This window comes from Mercurialis annua, linkage group LG2 (genome assembly GCF_937616625.2).
Source record: "Mercurialis annua linkage group LG2, ddMerAnnu1.2, whole genome shotgun sequence".
Classification (NCBI taxonomy): domain Eukaryota; kingdom Viridiplantae; phylum Streptophyta; class Magnoliopsida; order Malpighiales; family Euphorbiaceae; genus Mercurialis; species Mercurialis annua.
The window spans coordinates 42,325,869-42,337,194 of NC_065571.1; the positions used below are offsets into that span (position 1 = coordinate 42,325,869).

The 11,326-nt window shown below is 31.7% G+C and overlaps 2 protein-coding genes and 2 non-coding genes across 4 annotated transcripts; all 4 read right to left on the minus strand.

The window, feature by feature from the left end:
- Window positions 1-1,563: 1,563 nt before the first annotated feature.
- Window positions 1,564-3,797, minus strand: LOC126668022 (peptide methionine sulfoxide reductase B1, chloroplastic). The gene is made up of 5 exons (XM_050361215.2): window positions 3,553-3,797; window positions 3,111-3,222; window positions 2,401-2,466; window positions 1,936-2,133; window positions 1,564-1,812 (listed from the first exon to the last, which is right to left on the minus strand). Exons 1-5 carry the CDS (start codon window positions 3,731-3,733, stop codon window positions 1,773-1,775), a joined length of 597 nt encoding a protein of 198 aa, XP_050217172.1. The 5' UTR covers window positions 3,734-3,797; the 3' UTR covers window positions 1,564-1,772.
- A 650-nt stretch (window positions 3,798-4,447) lies between these two features.
- Window positions 4,448-9,835, minus strand: LOC126668021 (eukaryotic translation initiation factor 2 subunit beta). The gene is made up of 10 exons (XM_050361214.2): window positions 9,682-9,835; window positions 9,555-9,607; window positions 9,293-9,401; window positions 9,153-9,208; window positions 8,986-9,040; window positions 8,789-8,883; window positions 8,052-8,197; window positions 7,548-7,690; window positions 7,338-7,423; window positions 4,448-4,729 (listed from the first exon to the last, which is right to left on the minus strand). The coding sequence occupies exons 2-10, from the start codon at window positions 9,600-9,602 to the stop codon at window positions 4,652-4,654; spliced, it is 816 nt and encodes a 271-aa protein (XP_050217171.1). The 5' UTR covers window positions 9,603-9,607; window positions 9,682-9,835; the 3' UTR covers window positions 4,448-4,651.
- LOC126670840 (small nucleolar RNA SNORD34) lies at window positions 6,155-6,234 on the minus strand. The gene has a single exon (XR_007638834.1). It is a non-coding gene; the product is annotated as a small nucleolar RNA SNORD34 (small nucleolar RNA).
- LOC126670838 (small nucleolar RNA SNORD34) lies at window positions 6,326-6,405 on the minus strand. Its single transcript, XR_007638832.1, has one exon. It is a non-coding gene; the product is annotated as a small nucleolar RNA SNORD34 (small nucleolar RNA).
- Window positions 9,836-11,326: the final 1,491 nt, after the last annotated feature.

Here is an 11,326-nt window from a genome sequence, read left to right on the forward strand (position 1 = left end):
TAAATATATCCTTAATACGTATCATTGATAACTAAGTTATACAATTTATGGAGCATGCGACATATTTTTTATTTTAATATATGTTATAAATACATTTCAACTACCCGTAAGCTATATATTCAAAGCGTTAAATATATAACTCAAATACAAATACTATATATATTCGATACATATTTTGTACATATCAGAAATAGTTTAGACGTATATCATTTATTTTAATATATGTATTATGTGTGTATTTTGAGGTGTAGTATTAAAATTATTATTTGTTAACTTCTCTCATATGTTTATTTTTATTTATAATTTATGATTTCAACAAATTTTTTAGCAACAAGTTTATTATACCGTATTATTTTTAGAGAATGTTTCTATTTTGTCTTTGAGATGAACACAAAATGTATCCGAGTTGTTTCTAAAATTTCATGGATTGAACTCCAATTCGCTGATAAATTATCGATAGATCTCTGATACATCGTGGATAGTAGTGGTTGTAATTTATTAGAGTTAGTAAATGAAAACAGTCGTGAAGTAAATTGTTTCCGTTTTAAATAGTTTTTGTGATACATAAATAATACATATTAATAATATAATTTTGAGACACATAAATAAAACATATAAATAATATATATAGTATTTTTATCAAAGGCGATAAATTTGATGAAGGGGATAAATATTGTTATTAGTTCTTTATTTTTTTTATATCCATTTATATAAAGATGTTTATATTGATAAAAGTTGAGTTAAAAAAATTATAACTTATTATTTTTATACTTCAATTTATAGTGGATAGTAACATATCAAAAAGTTATTGATATTATTTGATGCGTGAATTTTGATTAAAGCACGTGATACATATATCTTCTAATTTAAAATATATTATACATACACCTTAGAGACACATAAATAATACATATTAATAATTTTTTTTTATTTTTTTTTAAATATGAAAAAATAATAATCAAATATGTACTTGATACATATCTGATACATAACAGATACATAAATGATACATGTTTGAATTGTTTTGAAAACCTGACGCGTGACTGACACACAATTGTGACGCGCGTGTCAGACGCATGTCAAACGCGTTTCTGACGCATTTTTGACCTATTCTGACGCGTTTTTGACTTTCTTTTATTTGTTTTGTGTGTTGTGTTGCATTCTCATTAAAAATGTATTAAATGTAAACTTTCAGCTTTTTGAGATGCTCATGTAATATTTCAGCAAACTTAACATTTTTGTTGTTTTCTTTCACTTTTTGTCTAGTTTTGTAATCTTCCCAAAACACTGTAAAAGGTTTTAGTTTTGGAATTGGAATAGCTAGTTCAAGAAATCTTCCAAAACCATGATTGTTTTTAAAAAAACTAAAATATGGTTAGCAGGGTTTGGTTATTTTATTAATACTAATTTAAAAATTAATTTTTAATTCAGCCACCGACTGCAGAGCATCAGAGGGGTGGGTCGAACCCACGCCCTCAGAGAAATGCAACATGGCCAATACTCACTTGCTCTAAAAGTCTGATTGACAGCAAGAAACAGGGTTAGTTTCTGAATTTGCACAACTTAAACAAACAATGTACTGATTGACCTTATTATTGAAACAAACTATTCAGTTAAGTTTGAAATCAATACACAGGTTTATGCTATTTATGTATTCAAATCTTGTACTGTGCTATAAGCAGTATGTTTGGAGGATCTATAATTTTACAGAATTCTAACGAACAGATGAGTGCATCAGATTTATAGCTTTACAATACAAACAGGTGACTCGTTCAAAAAGTCTCTCCCTCGGGTTTCAGTTTCAAAGCAGCACTGCAAACATGGAGAGTTTCATATAAGATGAAAACCGAAATTCACTACAAAATTCAACTTTCAAAACAAGGAAAGAGCTCCAGGGGAAAATGATCTCTGTAGAGCGGGAAGGACAGATTTTACCTGTTGATACAATAGCGTTTTCCAGTTGGTTGCGGACCATCATCAAAGACGTGACCTAAATGAGCATCGCAAGCAGCACAAATGACTTCTGTACGAGGCATGAAAATGATCGACAAATCCAACTTTGACCTAACATTATTTCCTATAGGCTGATAATACGATGGCCAACCAGTTCCACTGTCAAATTTAGTCGATGACCTGCAGCACAAAACTCACTATTTTGATCAGTTAAGTTATATATTACTTTTCGCCTTATCAATTCCTACACTTTAAAATTTCGTTTTTACTAATGCTTCGAAAATTCCAAGACTATATATTTATAACCTATTCTTACAAAAAAATATCATTTTTCCCCCGTTTCTCATTTCAGCGTTTATGTTTCCGTGTTGCATAACTTCTCGCTTTTCAATATATTTATTTTGCGCAGTAAAACATCTAGAAAAGATGAATGAAGGAAATACGTACCCAAAGAGAGGTGTATCACAACATATACAATGATATGTTCCAGGGGTTTTGGTGTTATAGTATTCCCTGAAATTTAAGAAAAATTACAGCGATCAAAAGACATTGCCACAAAATATTCCATTGCATTTAGTTAGTGGCCTGCCTTTCTAAGTACTTTAATTCACTTGAAAAAATCATAGTCCCAGTAGACCATAGTCGGACTTGCTTGGTCGGGAGTAAGTAGATTACGGAAGTAAAATTTATCGGAAAGTAATAACTAAATTTCTTTTACTTGATTCATTTTATGAAAAGTTGGCAGTTTAACTTCCCCTTTAATTAGAATTATTCTAGAACAAAATAAATTACTTTGATTACTAAATAAGGAAATTATAATAGTTTAATGAAGTAAAAATAAAAACTTTTTGGGAAATTAAAAGCAAACCAAGCATGTTAAGTATTACCCAAGTAATAACTTCTTGGATAACAAATTTATTGTAAAGTGAATTTTCCGAAAAGTATACGATTTTGAACCAAACAAGCCCTTAGTCTAGAGGTAGAAATATATTACTATTACTATATTCCAACCAGGAATCCCATTTCAAACCTACCCCTCCCTTATTCTAGCTAAAAAAATCAATTTTAAAGGAAGTTTTTAAACCAAACATCACAAACAAACAACTTCAGAATCATTCAGTAAAAGAATGTTATGCAGTGCAGTTATAAAACCATACCCAGTGAAAGCCCTTTCGGTGCCCTTTTGACGCGTTACGTAAAATTGTTGAGGTGTAAGCCTTGTCTTCCATTCATCTTCATTTATAGAGGCGTATTTAGCCTTCCCTGCATCTACAAAAGGCAGAAAAATAAAATCAAACAGCTGAAGGCTAATATGTGATCATGAAAGGATGATCATCTAGAGTCAAGAAACTTCAACAAGTTAGCAATTAAAAAACTTGATTTCTTCAGCCCTTTCATATTCAGACTAATCCCACTCTAGGGGAGTCAAACTAGCCCCACGTTTTAAACAACTGTATAAGTACGGTTTGAACCATCGACCTCACTTGACCAAAAGTCCGGAGAACGTCTCACCAACTCATATACGCCTTGGGTCAATTTCTTTATTACATTTACGTTAAGAAGAGAGAGAGAGAGAGAGTCGAATAAAAATAGAAATACCTTGGAGATTGTCTGGTTTGGGGGAAGAAGCAGAGGAACCCATAGCTCGAACAGAGGAACAGATTGTTATTGGAGGAGGAGAGTTTAAGGTACGGAATTGGGTTACTTTGGAAGAAATGGATAATGTTGTGGTTGGTAAGCTAAAGCTTATGTTATTACAAACTCTGAAACGCAGTGCCATTCTTCTCCAGATCCTGCTTCCTTGCTTAGTATTATCTAGTCAATTTTTCATAAAATATAAATTAAAGCAGTGCATTATTATCCATAAAAATTGAAGTACTGTCTAACATGTTAATATTTGCTCAACTAAGAAAATACAATAAATTTTTATACTTTTTACCTAAAAAAATTATATGTTTAAGAATTACAATCTTATGATCTAAACTAAACAAATAATAATAATAATAATAATAATAATAATAATAATTAAAAAAGGGCTATTGTTATAATAATAAAAAAAAATCTTCATCTTTTGCATTTTTTTTTCAATTTAGGCAAATTTAACCAAACATAACATCTTTCATCTCAACCTTTTATCTTTTGACATAAAAAAATTCTAACTTTTCATTTTTGACATTTTCTAACCAAATGTTTTATCTGATATCGCACTGTCAATTAAAACAGTCAAAACATCCTTTATTGAAAACAAACATAACACCTAAAACAACACTATAAGATGAAAAGTTTAAAAAAGTAAGATGCCACATTTAGTAACATGTACTTGAATCGGAAAAAAAAAAATGTAAAATATAGAAATATTTTTATGACTATGACCCTATTAAAAATTGAGAAATCATTCTAAATCACAATCATAGATTGTCATCGGAGCCTTCCAATAGCATACTCATCATTTTATAAAGTACAAATCAAATTAATAAAGCTAATAGAGCGCCAATTGAAAAGATGGTGGATTGACCAAAACCAATATTGTTTCTTCGAAATACAATTTCAAAAAAACTTTTAAGAGATAAAGAAAATTAACTCTGTAAGAGAACTGCTGCAAAACAGCATCTTACTTTTACAAGTCTTTCTCGTATACCATAAATTACTAATTATACTGCTAATCCAGCAACACAGCTCAGATCTGAGATCTAGAAACTCATGTCCCAGCATTTCTGCGGCCAACACGGGCAACAAAACCAGCTTTAATTGGGGCAACTGATCGTCCAGAACCACACTGCACACAAATAATAAACAAAATGAAAACCATAAGAGATCAGATCAAGCCAGAAAAACTAATTTTCAAGAAATGCAAGGCTTTACAGCCAGCTAAAGTGGACATCAACTGCTATTTAGACATCAAGGTGAAAGTTGTAATATATAGGAAGAGTCGATTCTCAGCATTGCCTCTTAAGGGTGTGCACAAATCAAACCAAACCGATAAATTTAGTTTGGTTTGGTTCGACAATATAAAAGAGTTCTGATTTTCGGTTTTGGAAGTAAAAAAGTCTTAAATTCAGTTTTGGTGGAAACCAAACTGGACCGAAAAATCAAAATTTATGGGAACTTGGAATCATCTTAGGCTTTAATCAAGAACAAAAAATAAGAAATTCATGGAGTATCATGTCAATAACAGCAAAACAAATAATATTCTGGAAAAATCAGTTACATAATCAAAGAAAAACAATACAGATAAGGAATCCTAACAGGTACAAGTATCTTTCATGAATTAGACAATAACAAATTGTAGGCAAAGCATTAACCACTATTTTCACCATGGACATTTAATATGTTTCCAAAATTATCAAAATATTCCTTAATGCTCTACAAGCCATTTTTTACAAATTATATTACAAAGATAGATACAATATCATGATAACAACAAAACAAACAATTTCCTTGTAACGTTTCATGAATTGACATCATAATTAAAAAAAAAATTCAAGGCCTCATAGTAATGTGTCTCAGTCACGAATTACACAATCCAACAATGTAGGCAAACAATTAAAAAATGATCATTGGCCACCTTGCCATGTTTGTAAATAATCAGACTAAAATCATCTAAAAAAAATCAAAGTATGATAAAATCTAGATAAATTAGCATATCAAATAAATACCACACAGATAAATAACATTTAATTGGAAGTAAAAGTGTTACACATAAGGCCTCAGAGCTATGTATCTCGGTCATGAATTAGACAATCCGACAATGTAGGCAAATAATCAATCATCATAGGCCACTTCACAGCACTTGCAAATTGTATATAAATTATCCTACCAAATAAACAATAAACAACACACAAATAAAAAAAAAGTGAATTGATAGTAGAGCTGTTCACATAAGGCCTCAGAGCTATATGTCTCGGTCATGAATTAGAAAATCCGACAATGTAGGCAAATAATCAATCATCATAGGCCACTTCAAATAATTAACATGCCAAATAAACATTACACAAATAAATAACAGTGAATTGATAGTAGAACTATTCATATATGGCCTCAGAGCTATATCTATCGGTCATGAATTATACAATCTGACAATGTAGGCAAATAATCAATCATCATAGGCCACTTCACAGCATTTGCAAATCGTAAATAAATTATCATGCCAAATAAACACCACAAATAAAATAATTGTGAATTGAAAGTAGAACTGTCCACACAAGGCCTCAGAGCTATATGTATCCATCATGAATTAGACAATCTGACAATGTAGGCAATAATCATTCATCATAGGCCACTTCACAGCATTTGCAAATTGTAGATAAATTATCATGCCAAATAAACAACGCACAAATAAAAAAAAAGCGAATTGATAGTAGAGCTGTTCACATAAGGCCTCAGAGCTATATGTCTCGGTCATGAATTAGACAATCCGACAATGTAGGCAATAATCAATCATCATAGGCCACTTCAAATTATTATCATACCAAATAAATACCACAAAGAAATAACAGTGAGTAGATAGTAGAGCTGGTCATATAAGGCCTCAGATCTATATATCTCGGTCATGAATTATACAATCTGACAATGTAGGCAAAAAATCAATCATCATAGGCCACTTCACAGCATTTGCAAATTGTAGATAAACTATAATACTAACACAAATAGAATAATAGTGAATTGAAAGTAGAACTGTCCATACAGCCTCAGCTATTGTCTCCATCATGAATTAGACAGTCCGACAATGTAGGCAAATAATCAATTATCATATCAGAGCTATATGTCTCCATCATGAACTAGAAAATCCGACAATGTAGGCAAACAATCAATCATCAAAGGCCACTTCATAACATTTACAAATTATAGAAAAACTATCTTGCCAAATGAACACCGCACAAATAAATAACAGTGAATTGAAAGTAGAACTGTTCACATAAGGCCTCAGAGCTATATGTCTCTGTCATGAATTAGACAATCCTACAATAAACTAGTGGCATGGTACTTGCAGCAATAGCATTAAAAAAAATCCAGATTAAATAGCAATTTCAGAAATATTATCATGCTGATAACAGCAAAACGGACAATAGTGACAATCTGACAATGTAGGCAAGTCCTTAATCATGATGGGACACTTCAGCATATTTTCAAATGGTCATCTTAATTATGCTGGGATGTTTAATAAATTAAGTTTTTCACATTCTACACAAATCAATACCAGATCATCCAAGAGTCTTTACTTCAAGTTCACGTTCAGTAAAATACCCTCAATGCAAGAAACAGCATAAGATGCAGTCATACAATCTCAAGCCTCGGAGATTGCTATACATAACACAATTATGCTAATTTGCGTCTAGCCTAGCAAAAAGAAATGACAACAATATAAAATCTTATGAACTATTTACCTTTTCGCAGCGGAGGAAAAAGAGACGGTTCTCCTTTGATAGAATCGTGTCTGGACTTTTGCAACCAAGGCAAATGACATACTCATCTGTAAAGTACATACATTAGGTTTCTCAGCCAACAGAAGCAACATCTATCCATTTACGATATTATATATTAATAATGTGAAGCCTAAGAGGAAGTGGCCAGTTAAAACACAGAAAAACACTTACTGATATATCTTCGCAAAATCCCCTCGAAATTTTTAGGAGCAAATCTTCCCTTCACAACTAACCTTTGCTGTCCATCCAGAGATCCACTTGTTCCCAACTCAGCCAGTAAGAAGGCCATAACATGGTCTGGTTGCCGGTGCATTCTGAATTCCCACAAATAGAAAAGGAAGATGATGCAAATATCAAACTCTAAAACAATCAAGAAATGATGCATACAGAGATAGAAATATATGATGAATAATGTGTGTGCATCTCCAACATGAACCCCCAAAAACAAATAAAAAAAAAAGCAGTGGCACTTAAATCCAATATCAGTTCTTCATATCCTTAGTAGGTAAGTCTTTCCTACAGACAGTACTACTTAAAAGGAAAAATACAAACTCTCATAACAGTAAGCAAAATCATTTCAAATAATCAACAGTGAGTGAAGCATAACACAAGTTATCCTTCTTGGTCTTTATTCAGAGTAAGAAGGCATAAGAGAGGAAAGCAGCATATACTTACGTCTTGCAGAGATCCATGAAATTCACAAAAACAGTCTTCTTTGTCCCCTCGCGAAGCACCTGTGGAGGCCGCATTACAGTTCTCCGCCTATCTCCAGCAAGCTCTGGATTGTTCTCACGCAAAATGTTGAAAACCCTACCAAGGAGCTGCTTGTATGATATTAAAAAGAAAACAAATATGTTAGCACGGCACGCTAGAGATAAAAACGAGAAACAAGGACTATTATTCAATGAATACTAACGTTCAATTGTTGTTCACAGCTACATAAAGGAAAATACATACATTGCAATTACAAAATATTAGAACCAAATAGAAAATTTAGTAACCTAAACTTTTCATGATGCTAAAGTATGATTTAATATGTGAACAAATAAAATCTCAAGAATAAAGCTTCTTCAAAGTACAAACATTCTGCTCAGGTTTCACAATAGCAACCTTCAAAAAGTTGAAGCATACTTTCAAAACAACCTTTTTATTTAAAAGGTGCAATACATTAACATTTCATAAAAGTAATATACTGCATCTAATATTCAGCAGTTTAAGAAAAATTATAGTACCAATTTCAAGTTAATTCCTTCTAAACCCATCTAAGCAAAATTAGTTCGTCAAAAATCCTAACTTCCTAATTTGACTTGGATATGGAATTGATACTGCTGCATCAACTACACTGCCATCAATAAACATACAAGAAAGATACAAAACATAGATAGCATTTACATAAGTCCAACTTTAAATACCTCCTCATACTCATAGTCACGGTCAGTCCCCTCCCATGGATAAAGCTGTTGTTGCACCACAAGTCCTTCTCCTTCCTCCTCCTCTCCTACATGATCTGAAAAAAGGAGCCTCTTAGATTCCATGAAACAAGTATCAATGATGGACTGAAATCTTGAAATATATGTGCAATTTAAATGTAAAGATTGTAAATTCTTACCATCCAACTCTTCCCCTGCATCAGGGGTCTCTTCATCCAAAATACTGGTTTCTACCTAAAATATCACATCAAGTGTCAAAAAACATTAGTTTCCGCCGAGAGTATAAATACACATAACTTGAATTTGACGTCAATCATCCGTTGTCATGCGAAAAAAGGGAACTTACAGGTTTCTTCTTCTTCTTTTTCAAACCAGTAAAAGCACTATCAATCCCATCAGAGACTGCAATCAAAAGCAAGTCAGCCCCTCATCAAACCAATATCAACAACTTCAAGTAGTACAAAATGCAAACTAACTAAAAGATACCTGACAAATTTTCAGTTTTCTCAGCAAGCTTATTTACAGAGTCATCTACAATATCCTGCATTACAACCTTCTTCTTTTTCTTCTTCTTGGTAGGATCGAAAGGCGCAAGCTGCAACGAAACCGAACCGAAAATCAAACATCTAAACATCAGCTCACAAAGTGATAAATAAACCACCTAACCTAACAAAACTAGCAAAATTAATGAAATTTTAAACAAAATTAGCAAAATTAATGAAATTTTTTAAAGGGTATTGTCACTTACTTCCGGGACCTCGTCCTTCAAATCGTTACTCACATTATCGTCCGTCATGTTTTCTGCAAAATACAAACCCTAATAAACAAAACAGTCAATAAAAATCAATGGATATGAACAAAAAAAGAATGCGAACCTTAATAGAGTATTTAAATCGGAGCCAAGAGAATCAAATTCAATTGAAGAAAACTAATTGAAAAGGCTGCCTTTTTAGTCGAGTGTTGCTTGAGATTATTAGATTAGGGTTTTCTTGAAGATAAAAAAAGGCGACCGATGCGTGTTTGCCCCTTAAATTTTGGCTTTCTAATATTTAGGTCAAACACATATTTAGGTCCCTGCACTATTACTCTTTTCCAACTTAAGTCCCTGAACTATAAAACGTTTAAAATAAGTCCCTACACTATTAAAAACATCTATTTTAAGTCCCTATCATTGCGCAAGTTAACGGAATATGGATGACGTTAACAATTACATATCAAAAATGCTATTTTGGTCTCTGCATTATCATTTTTTTCCAAGTTGAGTCCTTACACTATTAGAAACATCAATTTTAAGTCTTTCCATCACATAATTTAAATAATATTAATAAAAAATTTATTTTATTTTCTTTTTTAATGTTATTAAATTTTTTTAGCATTTCCAAAGCTAGAATTATCTCCGGCCATTAATAAATTTTTTTCATTTTAATTTAAAATTGTAATTATTTAAAATTTATTAATTTAATTAAATAAAAATAATTTTTTATTTTATACAATTAATATCATATTTTTTATTTTATACAATTAATTTCGCTTTTATCATCTACCTCGCAATCTTTAAAATATCATATTTTTAAAAATATTTATTTTAATTTAAATAAATAAATTTATTTTGAATTAATTAATTTTGAGTCCTTACACACTTCAAGTTATATACTAATAACTTGGCTTATTACATATAATTGTTCAATTATAAAAACACGAGGGCTTAATTATGCCCAAAAAAGACTGATCTATACTTTTGAAAAAAAGTCGAGGATTTTTTTTCTACATTTTGCCTATTTTATAGTTTATGCACCTACATCTAGGAATGGCAATGGGAAAGAGATTTCATGTTTTCCATGGGGTTTACCAATAAGCTATAGTTCAAATGGTATAAGCGTTAAGCAGCAAACTGTTAGGTTGTGGGTTCGATTCCTCCCATAGGCGCTCTCCCCTCCGCAAATTATCAAAAAAAAAAAATGTTTTCCATGGGTTCCATATCTAATGAGGCGGTAAATCCTTATAAATCACCTCCATGGGACAGGGATAGGAGATGTTTATTCCTATCCATGAGGATGGGGAGGGGACAGGATATTGTCACCATTCTATGTAGGGGTGTGCATTCGGTTTGAACTGAACCGAACCGAATCAAATTTTTGAGATTTTTAAAAACCGAATCGAAATTTTAGAGGAAGAAAATATTTTGAAACTGAACCAGTCCGTTCGTTCGGTTATTTCGGTTCAGTTCGGTTATTTCGGTTCGGTTTACATGTAAGTCAGAATTTTTTTACACTCAAAACCTAACCGAACTGACGAACCGAAATTTATGTCCAATTTCTAACCGAACCGAATTTGTCGGTTCGGTTTTTCAATTTTAGTTCGATTTTGCACACCCCTAATTCTATGGAGATCCTCATCCCCGTTCCAATGGGAACCCAATATTTATACATACATACAAAATTATTATTTTTTAGGATAATTATTTATCCCCTCCAATTTTATTTCATAATTACTAGTTTTCCCATAACTTTTAATTATTTA